Consider the following 17,888-nt stretch of genomic DNA (forward strand, 5'->3'; position numbering starts at 1 on the left):
CCTGGGATTCTTACCTCGTCCTCTTCTTTTGGACACAAAGATTGCTGTTGTTGTTTGTTTTGAGAACATAGCTCAGATACCTGAGGCTGACCTTGAACTCCTGATCCTCTGTTTCTACCTCCGGTTTTTGGGAGTCCACAGAATGGATCTCTTATAACACCACCTGTCAGTAAAAACCCAATGGCCCATGAGACAAGGCAACAAATAGGAGCTGGGACATTGGCAGGAAGAGAGAGGATTCTTGAAAATAGTAAGAGATAAAAGAGAGACACGAGGAGAGACACATGGGACGAGAGGAAAAAAGGAGACGAGGACGGACTGAGGTGGCTGAAAGAGAAACGCTGGGAGGTCTGGGGGAGACTCTGAGGAGATGCTGAGAAAGAAGCTGGCCAGGGCTGGAGAGAAGTAACCAACTGGCCAAGTGGCAGGCCTAGACTAGTTTGAATGGCTAAATAAGTTACAAGCTAGTGAGGGAGTGAACCAACTGAATAATAATTAGTCTCAGAGTTGTCGCTGTTGGGAACTAAGTGGGGGTGGCTGGGGGGGTGCTGGTGGTGGTGGGAAACATTTATGTTTTTTACAGGATTATAAGCGTGTTCCTCCATATCGAGCAGCTTTTCCTTTTTATAAGTGTCATTGCAGTTGACATTTTTATGTAAGGAGTTTTGTTACAATAATAAGCAATATGAGACAATGCCTTTTTCCATCTGGTTAAGGGGAGAAAACTAAGCTAGATGTAGTTGGTGCGTAATCCCAGCATTCGGGGAGTTAAAGATGAAGGAGCATGAGTTCCTGGGCAGCCTGGGATACAGTAGCAAGTTCCTATTTGTGGGAGAGAAAGAGAAACAAAGTGTCCTGAAGTGCGGGTCCCTCTGCTGGTTTTGTGAAAGGAGAGCCTGGGGTATCTTGAACAGAGTAACGGGCATCAGCTCCTTGTTGTCTCCTAGAGATGGTGCCTCAGCCCCATATGATGCTTCCCTGTCCCTTTTGTTCACCCTCAGCGGGTCCCTCCTTGGAATGACCAGCGGACCACCACTCGGGGACCACCCAGCCGCAAAGGCAGCCTCAGTATAGAAGACACCTTTGAGAGCATCAGTGAGCTGGGACCCCTGGAGCTGATGGGCCGGGAACTGGACTTGGCCCCCTATGGTACTCTCCGCAAGTCACAGTCGGCTGACTCTCTGAATTCCATCTCCTCTGTGAGCAACACCTTTGGGCAGGATTTCACCCTGGGCCAGGTGGAGGTGAGCATGGACTATGATGGAGCCTCCCACACCCTCCACGTGGCAGTACTGCAAGGCAAAGACCTCCTGGAGCGCGAGGAGGCCACCTTCGAGTCCTGCTTCATGCGTGTCAGTCTGCTGCCAGACGAACAGATCGTGGGCATCTCCCGGGTAAGTGGGGCGGGGACAGAGGTGCACTGGGCTCCCTGAAGCTCTCCTGGGAAACTGACGTCTGGGCTAGTGGGCAGATTTGCAGTACCAGGCAAGATGACAGGGGGCGCTGGAGAGCAGATCAGAATGTGGATTCGGAGTAGGATGGCTATGCCTAGAACCAGCTTTGTGTTCCCGCTGTGTATAGATTTCAATCTTCCTATCACTCAAGGACAGTGCCCACCTCCACATCTGTTAACATGGAGTCTTGGCAGGAAGAAAGATGGGCTGCTCATTTGGTTGATCTGGGAGAGAGTTCAATAACAGACTTATCTGCTTTGGAGTGGATGGAGGAGGAGGGGTGGCCTCAGAGTCCGCATGGTTCCATGAATTTGTTCACAAGAAGGGAGGCCCACTCTGGGGACTGAAAAAAAGCATGAGAGGAAAGTGAGTTTCTGGACCCCAAATGAAAGGGCCACCTTTTTAGGAGCTGTGTTCTGTTGTGGGAAGGTGTTGTCAGCCCCTCAGAGAAACTGAGACAGGCTTTGGAAGATAAGCTCAGGAATGTCTCTCTGATCTCTCTTTCCTTCTGGTGACCCTGGTGGCTCACCCTGCGGGAAGCTGGTGACTAAGGGAGCATGCTGGCATGGCCCTTGACTGTTAGGATCTGTATTAGACCAGGACCCTCAAGATCAAGTTCTCAGCACAAAGATTTATTTGCCCATTTATCTGGCAGAGGGCAGGGAATAAGAGGCAAATACAGGAGACAGAGAATGAGGGAGAAGGGGAGAAAACAAGGGGTGGGGGAAGTATTTGTCCCAGAGGACGAAGGACTGCCTCTGAAAAGGAGACGGGTGAAGCGCGTAGGAACATACCGAAGAGCCGCTGTCAGGTCTGACATGCATTATGTTGCTTTTAGCCTGAGCCATGGGAAGGATTTGGGGTGACTCAGGATATGTCCTTTGAGGAGGGACATTGCTGGACAGAAGCTTGCTCTGAGTCAGACCACTGTGTGGACAACACGGTTCCATATTTGTTTGAAGGATGCAGTTGCTGCAGGGAGAACCTTCCCAGAACCTGGCAGCACTGGGTGAGCTCAAAGTGGCTGGAAGCTAAGTAGAGTTTGTTCCCAGGATGGCAGGCTTCGTGACGTTGCAGCCTAACAGTCTAACTGTGGGGATGGGGTGTTGCCTCCAGGCCAAGCACCCCCTCAGCTTCAGAGAATGTGCCAGGGATAAGAGCTGCTCTCTAAATACCACCGCGCAGTGACTCAGGCGGCCCCCCACGGAAGGGCAAGCAGAGCCTCCCATATACCTCCCTGAGGACTGCCCACAGCTTCCTGGGAGGAGGCCAATGACATCTAAAAGCTGGGGGATGAAGCGTGCCCAGCCCTGCCTAGTCACTCCATCCATCTGTCTATCTGTCCACTCATCCATCCATCCTGTGACAATCAGGAAGGCTTCACCAGGATCTACAGGGCACTGTGGCATTCATGGCTGTTTACAGACGATTGTCTAGCTCCTACTGCCTGCCTGACCCAAAGGCTTTGCTGAGTCAGGCAAACAGGAGAGATAGAGAGTGGGTCTGTCACAGCATCATGTGAACATGAAGATGACTAGGATTCCATTATGGAAGCTTCTAAGGCCAGGCCAATGGGTTGACTACAAGCAAGAAGGGGATATTGGGGATGTTTAAACCTTCACAGTAACCTCAACCTTTGGGAGATAGAGGCAGCAAGATAAGGAACTCAGGGCTGTCCTTGGCTACATAATGAATTTAGGGTCATTTAGGCCTATGTGGGATCCTGTCTCAAAGCAACCAAAACCCAATCAAACGCCAACAACAACCAAAACGTCCCAGGACTGCCAGGCATGATAGACTCATACTGCAGCTCTGGAGGCTGAAGCAGGAAGATGGTTAAATTCAAGACAAAAGTCTGGGCAAAATAGTACGTTCCAGACCAGCCAGAGCTGCATAGTAAGACCCTGGCTGAAAAAAAGGGAGGAGGTCTCTGTGAGTTCCAAGCCAATCTGGTCTACAAATGAGTTCCAGGGAAGGCAGGGCTACCCAGTGAGACCCTGTCTTGGAAAAGGAAAAGAGGGTGAGGTGCAGTATGGAGGCTCCTGCTTGTAACCCTAGCCTTCTGCAGTTAGTGGCAGGAAGGTCAGGAGTTCATCCTGACCTATGTGAGATCCAGTTCGAAAAGAAAAACAAAATTAAACAAGCAAACCTTCAAGACTGAGCCACAAAAAAAGGACATAGAGCTGAGATGGTGGTACCAGGAAGCCCCTCCACGGCCCCTTCTCTCTGTAGATCCAGAGGAATGCCTATTCCATCTTCTTCGATGAGAAGTTCTCTGTCCCCCTGGATCCCACAGCCCTGGAGGAGAAGAGCCTTAGATTTTCTGTGTTTGGCATCGACGAGGATGAGCGGAATGTGAGCACGGGCGTGGTGGAGCTGAAGCTGTCCGTTCTGGATCTCCCGCTGCAGCCCTTCAGTGGCTGGCTATACTTGCAGGACCAGAATAAGGTATCGCCTACTTTTGCCTGCTGGTTCCCCCGGGGAGAAAGTACCCTCACCCACTGCCTGGGAGAGATGCCAGTATCCTGTCCCTCAACTGTACCCTGACAGCGTTAGAACAGAGACAGAGTCCCAAGCCACACCCTAGGGAAGCCACTCATTGCATGTGCTGACAAACACATCCTACAGACACCGCTGTTTGCAGCTCTTTAATTTTAGTTTACACTGCATTTATTTATTTACTGTGTTTTCTGTGTGTATGAGTGTACAGGCATGCACATACACACAGGGAATGCATGTGGAAGTCGGAAGAACACATGTCTTCTACAAGTTGGTTCGCCCCTTCACCATGTGTGTTGTTGGTATTGAACTCAGGTCACTGGAGTTAGTGGAAAATGCTTTTACCCACAGCACCATCCCTGGCCCTCTTCTCGGTTCTTTCTTTTTTCTTTTTTAACATTTATTTATTTCTCTTTCTTGTTTTGTTTTATTGGGGTGTTTGTTTGGTTGGTTGGTTGGTTGGTTTTTCGAGACAGGGTTTCTCTGTGTAGCCCTGGCTGTCCTGGAACTCACTTTGTAGACCAGGCTGGCCTCAAACTCAGAAATCCACCTGCCTCTGCCTCCCAAGTGCTGGGATTAAAGGCGTGTGCCACCACCTCCCGGCTATTTATTTTTATTCTATATTTTATCTATTTATTTTACTTTATGAGTGTTTTGCCTGAATGTATATATGTGTCCAGGTACATACCTCAGGCCTAAGGGGGTCAGAAGAGAATGCCCAGTTCCTTGGAACTGGAGTTGCAGATGTGTGTGAGCTGCCTTATGGGTGCTGGGAACTGACCCTGCGCCTCTGGAAGAGGCAGTACTCAGCTGCCGAGCCATCTCTCCAGGCCCTCATCTCCGTGGTTACTACCAAGTCATCAGAGGCTCTGCTCCTCTAAGCTACTGGCCTGAAAGTGGGTTCTTTCAGACAGAGGCCACGCTGAAGCTCCCTTTTAGCCTTGTGTAACAGTGCCAGGGAACATTATTACTCAAGCAAATGCTGTCAGCCTGGATCCCTATGCACGAGTCACAGAATGTTTTCCTCAGCCCACATTGAGGGAACAGAACTGCATCTGATTGATGCACTTGACAGGCAGCCTCTGGGCCTCCTTCCAGGACGTGCTCTCCACACAGTCTAAGGAGGGTCTGTGTGTGCTCCCTTGTGTGGGAGGGTTGTCCTTTTTTTTCCATCCTGTCGGCCTGACGTCTAGGTTTAAGAGTTACCCCCAAAGCAGCGATTTTTTTCCAACGAAGAAGGAGCCATCCACTCCCCGCCCCCTGCCGCCCACCCCTGCCTGCCCCAGACCTCTTGAAGCCTGGAGGGCAGAAGTCTTCTGAGCCATTCCTTTCTCCACAGGCTGCTGATGCTGTGGGAGAGATCCTGCTGTCCCTCAGTTACCTGCCCACAGCTGAGCGTCTGACTGTGGTTGTGGTGAAAGCCAAGAATCTCATCTGGACCAATGAGAAGACCACAGCAGGTGAGTGAGGGCCTGTGTATGAGGCTGGGGGCAGAGGGTGCAGGGGTGGGGGGGAGGGGGGATGGAGCTGTCCTGTTCTGAGCAGGTCTAGGGCATAGCCCAGAGCCCCTGTGGCTTTGGCTATGCTCAGGAGCCATGCACAGTGGAAAGGTTAATTCAGCTACAGAAATAGTCTGTCACCCTAGGGGGTGACAGCAGCCCAGAGTGTAGAGGGTAAGTGGGATTGGTGAAACCTGGGGTCTCTGGGCTGCGGCGTTAGGCAGGAAATGAAGGGTGAGCATCCATTCAGAGATGAGGAAGCAGCCCAGAGACTCTAACACCCTAGATGCCAGAGACCTGTTGGACTTGACAGCCTAGGGCCTCAGGCAATAGGGTGTGTGTGTGTGTGTGTGTGTGTGTGTGCAAAATCACAATCATTTGATTTTACCAATGAAGACTCAGGAGCCAGACCCTAGGGAGAAAGCCTGCTGGCGTGAAGAGGCAGAGAAAGCACCCAGCTGACCTTCCTCCTCAGCCAACATCCCACTAGGAATTCCCCTGTCTCACACAACAAACCTCTCAAACAACCTCCTTCAAGCTCGGTGTCCCTCCCCTGGACTTCCTGTGTGTCTCTGTTCTCCCGGCTTCTTCTTCCTCTCTCTGGTTTTTTCTTTAAAATCCTCTGTTCCTTCCTGCTAACTGGTTGCTTGCTCACCAAGATCTTAACCTACGGTTGACTTTATTCAATCCTGTTTGCAATAGCCAGGAAGCTTGTGGATTAAAGGTGTGTGCTAGAGCTGAGCCACACCACGACTGAAAACAGTTTTGTTTTGTTTTGTTTCCAGTAACTAACACTATGTCAGGGCTCACAGTATGAAAAAATATCCCGCAACTGCAGGGAGACTTGGTACCTCAGAGCTGTGCACTGTTAGGTGCTGCGCTCAGTGACTCAGGTCTGCCCCTGCACTCAGGTTACTGATGATAGAATGAGAATCTGCAGTGAGTGCCTGAGGTGCTGCGCTCAGTGACTCAGGTCTGCCCCTGCACTCAGGTTACTGATGATAGAATGAGAATATGCAGTGAGTGCCTGAGGTGCTGCGCTCAGTGACTCAGGTCTGCCCCTGCACTCAGGTTACTGATGATAGAATGAGAATCTGCAGTGAGTGCCTGAGGTGCTGCGCTCAGTGACTCAGGTCTGCCCCTGCACTCAGGTTACTGATGATAGAATGAGAATATGCAGTGAGTGCCTGAGGTGCTGCGCTCAGTGACTCAGTGCTGCGCTCAGTGATTCAGGTTACTGATGATAGAATGAGAATCTGCAGTGGCTGCCTGAGGTGCTGCGCTCAGTGATTCAGGTTACTGATGATAGAATGAGAATATGCCGTGGCTGCCTGAGTCATGAGATGCTTTTGCTTTGCATCCGGATCCAGCTTTCCCTCCCCCCTCTCCCCCGAGGACCTCCCATTTCTTAATATAAACAAACAAACAGCAGTAGCCCAACATCAGGGATTAGAGGCAGTGGGTGGAGCTAGAGTAGCCAGGGTCACTGACCCTCGCCCCTGCCTGCCTGTAGACCCCTTCGTCAAAGTATACCTGCTGCAGGATGGGAGGAAAATGAGCAAGAAGAAGACGGCTGTGAAGAGGGATGATCCCAACCCAGTGTTCAACGAAGCCATGATCTTCTCAGTACCAGCCATTGTGCTACAGGTGAGGTGGGCTGGGGACTCACAGGACTGGGCCACTGCACCCCTCCAGTGTCGCCTCCTGGGACCTCAAGCCAATCCCTTTCTAGTTAATCATTGACTGAGCCAGAGACTAGGTGTCAGCCCTGTGGTAAGGGTTGGGGACCCTAGAACTGCTTTCTTGATGCCTATGAAAGACAGACAGGGAGTCCCCACTTTGTAATCTCCATTGGATTAGTGGCCGGGTTGCGGGGGGGCTTTCTGCATGAGGGGACAGCTAAGCTGAGCTCTGAGGAAGAGGTCTCCCAGTAGAGGAGCTGCTGCACTGCAGATGAGCTCGAGGCAACCACCCCAGGGCCCTGGCTGTAGGCCTACACCTTCAGAGTTTCTACTGCAAGCATCCTGCTGAGACCTCATGACCACCACCAGTTGGTGATGCACACCTTTAACCCCAGCACTCAGGAGAGACAGGTGGATCTTTGTGAGTCTGAGGACAGCCTGGTCTACAGAGCGAGTTCCAGGACAGCCTAGAGCTATACAGAGAAATCTGTCTCAAAACAACAACAACAACAAAGAAAGTCCTTTAGTCCTTGAGCTAAAGTCTGCTGTGCAGCCCAGGGACTGTGCAGGGCCTGCCTAGTCCCCTCTTTGGGATGCTCTTGGGAATTTCTTCTGTTTTTCAGTGCTGCTGATGAATCCAAGGCTTTGTGTATGCTAAGCAACCAGTTTACCATTGAGCCACCCTGCCAGCCCCTGTTTGCACCCTGTAGTTTGAAAGCTGGATGTGAGCCTCCCTTTGGGTGTCTCAAACCTAGGAATTCAGGCAACATCCCAGCATATCTAGCTGGTCCAGGGATCATACCCTTGTTCCTTATTGGACAGTCTACCCATTTGATCCCTGCTCTTGCTGTTTTTACCACAAGGCCACTTCTCTCTGGCCACCAAAAACTGAAGCTGTTGGGGGGCTAGGTAAGAACAGTTAAGCCAGTGTCTCAAATATGTTCTTACTGAACCCTAACCCTCAGCTGTGATCTGACAGGACTATGCCATTAACAGTGAAGGCCCCGTCAGCGCTCTAATAATGGGCAAGGACCAGCCACACATTTTCTTCTCAGTTTTTAGGTCCCCCTCTTCCTACATGTTTAATTGGTTTTCTTCCTAGAACCATCCTGTGAGGTAAGAAATGCTGTACATTTTAAAGACAAAGAAGCAGGTAGCAAAGGCCGAAGTCCTGGTTGGGGTGTAGCCAGAAGCTAGGACATTTGCTTAGTACATACAAGATTCTGGATTGCCAACACACACGCGCGCGCACACACACACACACACACACACACACACACACGCACGCGCACACACACACGCACACGCACTCGCACTCACACACACTCATGCGCACACGCGCGCACACACACACACACTCACACACACACACGCACACTCACACACACACGTGCACGCACACATGCACACACGCACTCACGCACACGCACTCACGCACACGCACTCACGCACACGCACACACACTCACACACACACATCGTAAACCACACACACACGCACGCACACACACACACACTCACACACACGCACGCACACACACACTCACACACACGCACGCACACACACACATGCTCACACACGCGCACATGCACGCACACATTGTAAACCAGGCATGGTGGAATATGCAGGAGGTGAAAGCAGGGGAATCAGAAGTTCAAGGTCATCCTCCACTCTGTAGGGACTCTGAGGCCAGCCTGAACTGGTACCGGAGAGGCAGTGGTAGCACAGGCCTTTAGTTCCAGTCCAGGAGAAGAAGGCAGGCTGATCTCTGTTTTCGAGGCCATCTTGGTCTACACAGTGAACAGTAGACTAACAAGGGCCACAGAGTGAAACTCTGTCTCACAAACAAAAGCAAAGGACTGGAGAGATGGCTCAGCAGTTAAGAGCACTGACTGCTCTTCCAGAGGACCTGGGTTCAGTTCCCAGCACCCACATCGTAGCTCCCAACACCTGTAACTCCAGTTCCAGGGTATCTAGCACCCTCCTCTGGCCTCTCTGGGCACTGTATACATGTGATGCAGATACACACATACAGGCAAACACTTATATATATTAAAAATCTTTTTTTAACCAAAACAGACCAAAACAAACAAATAAACAATCAATCAAACAGCCTGAGTTCTAAGCCTGATATAGTGGCATGCACTTGTTACTTTAGTACTTAAGATATCAAGGCAGGAAGATCAGGAATCCACATACAGTCTCAGCTACATAGCAAGTTCAAAGCCAGCCTGGACTATGTATCTCAAGAACAACCGGGGGTGGGGTGGGGGTGGGGGTAGGGCTGGGGAGATGACTCAGAGGTTGAGAGCACTGACTGCTCTTTCAGAGGTCCTGAGGTCAATTCCCAGCAACCATATGGTGGCTCACAACCACCTGTAATGGGATCTGATGCCCTTTTATAGGGTGTCTGAAGAGAGTGACAGTGTACTCATCATATATAAAATAAATAAAATCTTTTTAAAAATTAAAAAAAAAGAACAAGCAGGGATGGAGATATGGCTCAGTGGTTAAGAGACATACTTCTCTAGCAAAGGACCCAAGTTCAGTTCCCAGCACCTACATTAGATGGTTCACAACTGCTTATAATCTCAACTCCAGAGGGTCCAGTGTTCTCTTCTGGCCTTTGTGGGTACTGTACTCATGTGCCCATGTATGTGAGTATGTCCCATTACAGATATACATATTTTACAATAAAATCTTTTTAAGGTTTTTATTATTTTAAGGGTATGAGCATTTTGCTTGCATGTATGTATGTGCATAACACGCATGCCAGATGCCCACAGAGAGAGTTCAGATATCCTCAGGTGACTGAATCAGTGTGTAGATGCTGGGACTCAAACCAAGGTTCTCTGCAAGAACAGCAAGTGCATTTAATTGCTGACCCATCTTTTCAAACTCAAAAATAAATCTTAAAGAAAAAAGTGTCGAGGGACAGAGAAGTGAGAGATGGATTTTGAATCCTGCTGGGACTGTCACTTTTTAGCACTTAGTGAGGTCACATCATAACTGGCTTATCCATCTAGAAGTAACTAGGACAAGTCTCTTCTCCCAAGTCAGATGGGAAGATTCAAAGAGCTGTATGCACCTCACAGGGCCTTGGAGCCTTGGAGCCGGGAGAATCCTTTAGCTGCTCCTGGTCCCAATCTTTCATGTCACCTTCTCCCCAGGACCTGTCTCTCCGGGTGACAGTGGCTGAGAGCAGCAGCGACGGCCGTGGGGACAACGTGGGCCATGTCATCATTGGGCCAGGGGTCAGTGGCATGGGCACCACACATTGGAACCAGATGCTGGCCACACTGCGCAGACCTGTGTCCATGTGGCATCCAGTCCGGCGAAACTAACAGCCAGAGCAGGCCAGGTTGGGCAGCAGAGCCTCAGGAGCCTAGCACCATCTCAGTTCTATCCAGCGATGCCCTCTCCATAGCCAACTGGAGCTGTGAACACCAGGGTGCCCCACCTCCCGGGGGATTTTTCATCAGCCATCTTGGATCCTCTGTCCAGACTGTCATGGAAGAATGGGTGTGGCTCTTCATCCGGGGACCCAGGGTAATTTCCCCACTGAGGTCTACCTGTAGCTGGCTGGGGACCTACCAGACTGACCAACTGTATTGAAGAGCCTTAGGAAGTATGTCCCTTGGCCTGCAGAGGGATGTGGCTTCAGAGCTGGCCAACTCCCCTTCTGCCATTCTCCTAGAGGACAGCTGTTAATAAATCTTGAGGGGATAGTTCCTGTGGTGGCAAAGCTAATATTAACAAGACATAGCACTCAGGATGCCAGGAACCCAAGATGCCCTCTCTCATGCTGGCACCGAGTAACAACCCGGGCAGATGAACTTGTGAAGGAGCCCTGAGGGCTGGGGTAACAGCAAGGCTCTCTCAGACAGGGAAGGAGTTTCACTTTGAGGGTGAGAGAAAAAACAGCATCCCATCTTTACCATGGGGGTCGTGTGGATCATGGTGAGCAGTCACACAATAGAAGAGACACAAACTAGCCCATCCCAAACACAGACTCTGCCCACTACAGTGGACACAAGAAGAGGCCAGGAGACCAGGCCCAACAGAAGCCAGTAGGCCGTGTGAAGGCTCCCCTGACCATCCACTCTGAGGGAACCAGAAGTGGCCCAGTCCAGATCCTTGTGTGGATCCAAAGCAAATCAGCACAGATTCCACAGACACCAGTGTTGGCTGGCGTCCCTCCAGGCCAGGCTTCTCTAGAAAGGAAGGTGTCAAGCCAGTCTAAATCCAACCCTAGGAATTGTAGGTCAAGTTCCCTAAAACTAAGATTGCTCCTTAGTCTTGAGCCAGTAGGAACTCTGGGGAAATGGTGTTCCTAAGCAAAGGGCTTGGTTGTACACCACTACCAGAATCGTTCTTTGGCTCCCATCTGGTCAGAATTATTGAGGGGATTGCATCATACGTGAGGTGCTGACTGTCACTTGAGAAAGGCAGTTCTCCTAGAGAAATGGTGGCTTTTGGCTCCTTCTCTGGAACCTGAAGATTTTTTTGGTTTTTGGTTTTTGGTTTTTGGTTTTTGTTTTTTTCCGAGACAGGGTTTCTCTGTGTAGCCCTGGCTGTCCTGGAACTCACTTTGTAGACCAGGCTGGCCTCGAACTCAGAAATCTGCCTGCCTCTGCTTCCCAAGTGCTGGAATTAAAGGTGTGCGCCACCACGCCAGACTTGAACCTGAAGATTTAAAAGGGCAGTGGGCGTGGGAGTGGTCAGAAAAGGGCTCTGGTCCTTGGCCCTAATGAATCATGGAGGCCCAGATGGAAGCAGGTCTAATAATGGTCAATGATAAGGAGAAGGGCAAGCCGGGCGTGGTGGCGCACGCCTTTAATCCCAGCACTTGGGAGGCAGAGGCAGGTGGATTTCTGAGTTCGAGGCCAGCCTGGTCTACAAAGTGAGTTCCAGGACAGCCAGGGCTACACAGAGAAACCCTGTCTCAAAAAACCAAAAAAAAAAAAAAAAAAAAAAAAAAAAAAAAAAAAAAAAAGGAGAAGGGCAGATAGAATAGGGACACAGGTCAACAGGACACCAGCCACAGCTGGACCAACTGAAGCTTCTCACCCTGTGGCCAATATTCAAGAGGTAAAAAACGGGCCAGGGATAGTGGTGGCTGGGCCAGGCCTTGTCATCTGGAAGCCCCCAGACTCTTTCTAATCCAATGGCTTTTCAGGGCAGACCACACCCCCCACCCTCCATCCCCTTATTCCTTCTTTCCTTCTATACTGCATGAAACAGTGTGCCCAGATGGCTGTGGTGGCAGTCAGGGATGCTGCCTGGAATGATTCTTGAAACAAAATAAAACTGGGGCAGGAAGGAGGCGTACAGGGAGCCCTGCTCAGCCTCCAGTCATTTTACTGGGTCTCAACCTTGGGCCCCACAGGGGCATGGTGTCCTCCTTCATTGCTGGTAAGGGGGGCTCTGAAGAGGGACCCCAGAGGGAGGGGATGGAGAAGTCAAGGAAGGCTTCCTGGTGGTGACACTGAAGAGTACTCAATATGTAAGGCAGGAAACTCATTCCTAGTAACAGCACATCATAAGAGTGCAGGAAGGGACAAACATTGGGTAGAATTCTTTGCCTTTCTAGCACACTGGGAGGGGATGGGAATCCAGGGTAGGGGTGCAGAACACAGACCAGGGATGGGAAAAGGGCTTTACAAGGTCGTTGAGAATTGGTGCTCAGGCTGCAGCCCAGAAGCACTTAAAGGCAGGCAACTATAGCATTCTCCTTGTAGAGATGTAGAAACCAGAGCTCAGAGAAGTTAAGTAACAGGCCTAAGATCACACAGCAAGAAAGTCACAGATTTATGATCAAGTTCAGGGTATACAGTTGGAGAGCCCATGCTCTTGACTCCCAGGACACGTGATCGTTTTCCAATTCCTCAAAAGCCCCTGAAGGGCAGCGAGCGGAGAGCCCTCTGGATCCTAACATACTTCCTCCTCTTCTGTTCTTCCCCAGGAGCTCGTAAGCAAGATACGAACTCTCAGTGTCTCAGTAAGGGGCAAATGGTGCGGATCTAATCATATTCATTGTATGCTTGTATGAAATTCTCAAGAATAAACTTTTTCCCAAGACAGGGTTTCTCTATGTAACCCTGGATGTGCCTGCCTCTGCCTCCTGAGTGCTAGGATGTGTACTTCCACTGCCAAGCTTAAGAACAAAGAAAAATTTAAATTTGCAGCATCCCCAGTAGGTCATAGGGCACAGACCACAGACTAGTTAGTGCCCCAAGTCTGGAAAACCATAGCCTTACAGAGACCTGAGAGGCTATGGGAAATGGGCTTTGAAGGCACCAGCATCCCAGATGAGGCAGAAGGTCTTTGCTGGCAGGAGGGGACAAGAAAAGGGCTCAGTGGGGAGTTGAAGACCTGTATAAGGTAAGAGAATGAGCACAGCTGTAGGCAGAGGTGGTGAGCAGGGTGGACTACTCAACAATCTCTAGCTTTAGGGTGCATTAAAGAGAACTCGAAATATAAGGTGTTCTCCAGGCAGTGGTGGCGCACATTTTTAATCCCAGCCAGCACTTGGGAGGCAGAGACAGGCAGATCTCTATAAATTAAGGTCAACCTGGTCTACAGGGTGAGTTCCAGGATAGCCAAAGCTGTCAGGGACCCAAACCAAACAAAAAAGTGAGGGATACTCAGAGCTGGAGAGATGTCTCAGAGGTTGAGAGAACTGGCTGCCCTAGCTGTGGACTCATGTTTGGTTTCAAGCACCCACATGGCGGCTCCCAAGTCTGGAATTCCAGTTCCAGAGGATCTGGTGCCCTCTAGGTCATGCTTGTGGTTCACTTACACACATGCAGGCAAAACATTAATACACATAACACATAAAGTACCAATCAAATCATTTTTTAAAAAATCAGAGGTGCGGGCTGGCGAGATAAGAGCACTGACTGCTCTTCCAAAGGTCTTGAGTTCAAATCCCAGCAACCACATGGTGGCTCACAACCATCTGTAATGAGATCTGACACCCTCTTCTGGAGTGTCTGAAGACAGCTACAGTGTACTTACATATGATAAATAAATAAATCTTTAAAAAAAAATCAGAGGCGCTACTGGAGAGAAAGCAGGATGGCTGAGGGTGACTGGAAGATTAGCCCCAACCCCATCTTCTTTCATGATTCCCTCCGCCTGTCTCTAGCACTTCCAGCCCCTTTCCCAAGCTCCCTTCCTTCCCCACCCTTTCCTCTTTCCTCTGGCCCAGGTCTATGGACCTGCCTTCAGAGTTCCAGGCCCCTGTCTCTAAGAACCCACCCAAAAGGAAAGGTGTGGAGGCCAATAACTAACCCAGTGTTGCCAGAGGCAGGCCTGCCCATAGGAAGAGGAAGGTGCATCCCTTCAGCCCCCACCGACGACAGCATCACTTACCTTCTCCTCCCGTCTCCTGCCTGAGCCACCTATCTGCCTGCACATACCCAAAGTGACAAGTTAGTCAGGAGAGCGAGCAACAGTAAGTATCAGGGCACGTAGGGGAAGCCTAAGAGGAGGTCCATGCAGCGGGGGCGTCTTCCAGGTCCTGTCCTGCAGGACAAAGACCTGGGTCTGCTTACCTGCAGTGTAAGAAGTCACTGCACTCTCGGGGCCTCAGTTTCTGCAACTGAAAATGAGAGTGTTAGACAAGTTAGCTTACAAAAGATTTTAAAGATTTTTCATTTTACATTTAGATTTTGCTTGAATGTCTATGTACCATGTGTCTGCCCCCTGTCCACAAAGGCCAGAAGAGGGCATAGAATCCCCTGAAACTGGAGTTACTGGCTGTGTGCTACCCACCTGGTGCTGGGAACCGAACACAGGTCCTCTGCAAGAACAACAAGTGCTCCGAGCCACTGAGCTGTCGCTGCGCCTGCCTGTCCCCCTCTTTTTTTTTTTTAGATACAGAGCCTCACAGATCTGGAGTTAGTCTCAAATTCACTATATAAGCCAAGCACAGTGGCACATGCCTTTAATCCCAGCATTTGGGAGGCAGAGGCAGGCAGATCTCTGAGTTCGAGGCCAGCCTGGTCTACAGAGTGGGTTCCAGAATAGCCAGGGCTACAGAGAGACCTTGTCTTAAAAAGAAAAAAAAAAAAAATCACTTTGTAGATAAGGAGAACACCAAACTCCATTTTCTCCTGCCTCTGCTTCCCACATGCTGTGATTAGAGACATTTGTTACCACCCTGGCAGAATTTTTGAAGATTCTGCATGAACAAACTTGGGAACTCAATGATGGGGTCTGAGGCTTAGCTCCTCCAACTTCCAGCCGGACCTTAGCCAAGCTATCTCTCCTCTCCCAGCATCTTGTTTCTTCATTTTTCAAAGGTGCATAGGAATCATATATATGTCAAAGGACAGACTAAAATGTCATGTGCCAAGTCTCTGGTGCTAGGTTTATGTGAAGGCAAAGTTTTGAGTGGGATAGTCTGTGCTGAGCCCAAGAGCTTCTGGAATCTGATGACTGGAACTAAAGAGAGAAGCCATGAAGTGCACACACAAAGGCTTGAGGAAATTTACCCAAGCCTTCCCAAAGACAAGACCGTATCCACACTAACACCTAGTACCCTAGGCCAGGAACCCCAGAGGAAAGCCCAAGGAATAACCTGCAGAGAGCAGAGCGGCCACACGGTGGCAGTAAAGAATCAGAACAGCCTGTGATGCCTAGCGGCAGGGGACTATAGAAGGGGGCCAGAAAATGGGGCAGAAAGTTAGGTTTGTTCTTGGAGCAAGTAGAGGGTGGAAGGTAATGACTTCTTTGCAGTACACACCCCGCCTCTAGTCACATGTTGTGTGCACTTCCCCTTCATCTGTTTGCTTATTTATGCACTTATTATTCTTTTTGAGACAGGGTCTCACTACATAATCATGGCTGGCTTGGAACTTGCTATGTAGACCAGGCTGGCCTTGAACTCACAGAAAACCACTGCCTACTGAGTGCTGGGGTTACAGGCATGTGCCACCACAACACTCAGCCATTTGGCCAGCCTTGTTCTTTCAAACCCCCTTTTCCGTCTTTCTCTTCTTCCTTCCTGCCCCCTCTGCTTCCTCTGTCCTTTCCTCCCTCTTTTCTTCACTTATCCTTTCCTTTCTCTTGCTATGTTTGTCCAGCCAGCCTGTCAATTAGACATAATATCCGGAACCACAGCTGGCGCCAGTCTGAGATCGTCTGGGGTACAGAAATGGGTCAGCTGTGGCCCCCGCTCTGAGGGGGTCATGGCTCTGCTGGAGACCTGCAGCACCAATAACAACATTCCAGACCGTTGCTGGCCCCACCTCCCCTGCCACTCTGAGGCCTCCAGGGCAGTCACATGCTACGCGGGGTTCATAAAGGATTCTCGGCTTGGAATTGATGGGGCCTGAAGGGGGGCTGAGTCACTCACGGCCGGAAGTCAGCAGCAGCCACAGTAAACAGAAAAACAGCAAACAGCACCCCAGTGAGGCCAACTGTGTGGCCACCCCGCCCCACTCCAAAAATAAACGTCAGGAAAACATTGTAGTCCAGAGTCCAGCAATGTCAGATTTGGGGAAATTCCTGGCTACCAGGGCAGATGGCCATGGGTCAGTGCCTGACTGATATGCCTCTCCCAGGAGCCTGAACATAGAATGTTGATGAGGCTGGCCCAATCCAAGCAGCTGCCTCCCTCTGGGGTTCAATCCCCAAGTCTCCAAAACAAGAAGTAGAAGCCCACTTCACAGTGTGAGAGCTGACAGTAATGATGTACAAGAACTGAGATTTGGGGACAGCCGTAGGAGCCCCCTTAAGAAGTCACCAGTTTCCTTCTCTGTAAAATGGAATTAGCAAATCCTGCCTCCTGGTGGACAGTCCCTGAATAGCAGCTATCACCCATTAGTATGTGTTGTTATTATTATGAGGTATACAAAGAAACTATAACGTGTGACAGTTGTCAAGTGTGTCATTAGAGTGATTATCCCTATAGCAACCAAGGCCGCCTCCGCCTGACTCCAGCTTCCTCCACCCTTGGTCTAGCTCCACCTGCCTTCCAGACTGGCCATATGACAGTGGCAGGGATGACAAGGCTGACAGCTGACTGGAGGGGGGGGGGCACTCCTCACCACTCCTTCTGGGCATCCTGTTCAGCCACACACCCAGCTTCATGCCAAGTCCTGCCCAACCCTGTGGCAGTTTCGGGGAAGGGGCATCCAAAAGGTGGAGCTGGGGAGGCTTCTGGGAAGGCTCCTTCCACACAGCTGACCTCTGGCCCGGAGGGAAACTGGAAACTGCCTCCTTGAGACACAGTGAGGATCAAATAGGGCTGAAGGTCATTTTCACCTGCCTGACTTTGAATACAATGGGAGATGAAGTAATGGGAGGTGAAACCCAAAGACTTCTGACCACGTTCCACTTAGCTTCCATGAAAAACCCAGTCTGAGGTCTGGGGAGACAGGCGAGACCTTTCTCCCCTCTTTTTTAGACAGAATATCTAGTCCATGCTGGCCTTGAACTCGCTGAACAGCCAAGCTGACATTGAGCTTCAGATTTTCCTGGCTTCACCTCATCAGTATTGGAATTAGAAGCATGGATCTCCAAGCCCCGTTTATGTGGAACTGGGAATAGGACCGAGGCTTTCATGAGTGCTGGTTAAGCATCCGGGCAGCGCGGCTACATTTCCAGCCCACTTATGCTCACCAAAAGTTAAAAAGAAAAATCTGATCACAAAGAAGGTTGCGGAGATTTAGAGAAAAGTAAGATTTATTCCTGAAATCCAAAGTGCTCCACCATCCAGATACTAGCTCCTCAGCCAAGTCCCG

At 50.3% G+C, this 17,888-nt stretch overlaps 1 protein-coding gene and 1 long non-coding RNA gene across 4 annotated transcripts in view; one reads left to right on the forward strand and one right to left on the reverse strand.

Moving 5' to 3' along the window:
- Syt12 (synaptotagmin 12) overlaps window positions 1–11,657 on the forward strand; it is a 30,831-nt gene extending 19,174 nt beyond the window's left edge. For all 3 annotated transcript variants that reach the window (XM_021152223.3, XM_029472708.2, XM_029472709.2), the window contains 5 exons: window positions 1,002–1,394; window positions 3,687–3,902; window positions 5,293–5,413; window positions 6,966–7,099; window positions 10,305–11,657. In XM_021152223.3, coding sequence (XP_021007882.1) covers window positions 1,002–1,394; window positions 3,687–3,902; window positions 5,293–5,413; window positions 6,966–7,099; window positions 10,305–10,478 — 1,038 coding nt within the window. In that variant the 3' untranslated portion in view covers window positions 10,479–11,657. The remainder of the gene's footprint in view (window positions 1–1,001; window positions 1,395–3,686; window positions 3,903–5,292; window positions 5,414–6,965; window positions 7,100–10,304) is intronic.
- LOC110285802 (uncharacterized) lies at window positions 10,574–14,741 on the reverse strand. Its single transcript, XR_002377086.3, has 3 exons — window positions 14,694–14,741; window positions 14,512–14,548; window positions 10,574–10,639 (listed from the first exon to the last, which is right to left on the reverse strand). It is a non-coding gene; the product is annotated as an uncharacterized LOC110285802 (long non-coding RNA).
- Window positions 14,742–17,888: the final 3,147 nt, after the last annotated feature.

The sequence above is a fragment of the Mus caroli genome, unplaced genomic scaffold, assembly GCF_978045245.1.
Source record: "Mus caroli unplaced genomic scaffold, Mus_caroli_1 scaffold_20, whole genome shotgun sequence".
In the NCBI taxonomy this organism is placed as follows: domain Eukaryota; kingdom Metazoa; phylum Chordata; class Mammalia; order Rodentia; family Muridae; genus Mus; species Mus caroli.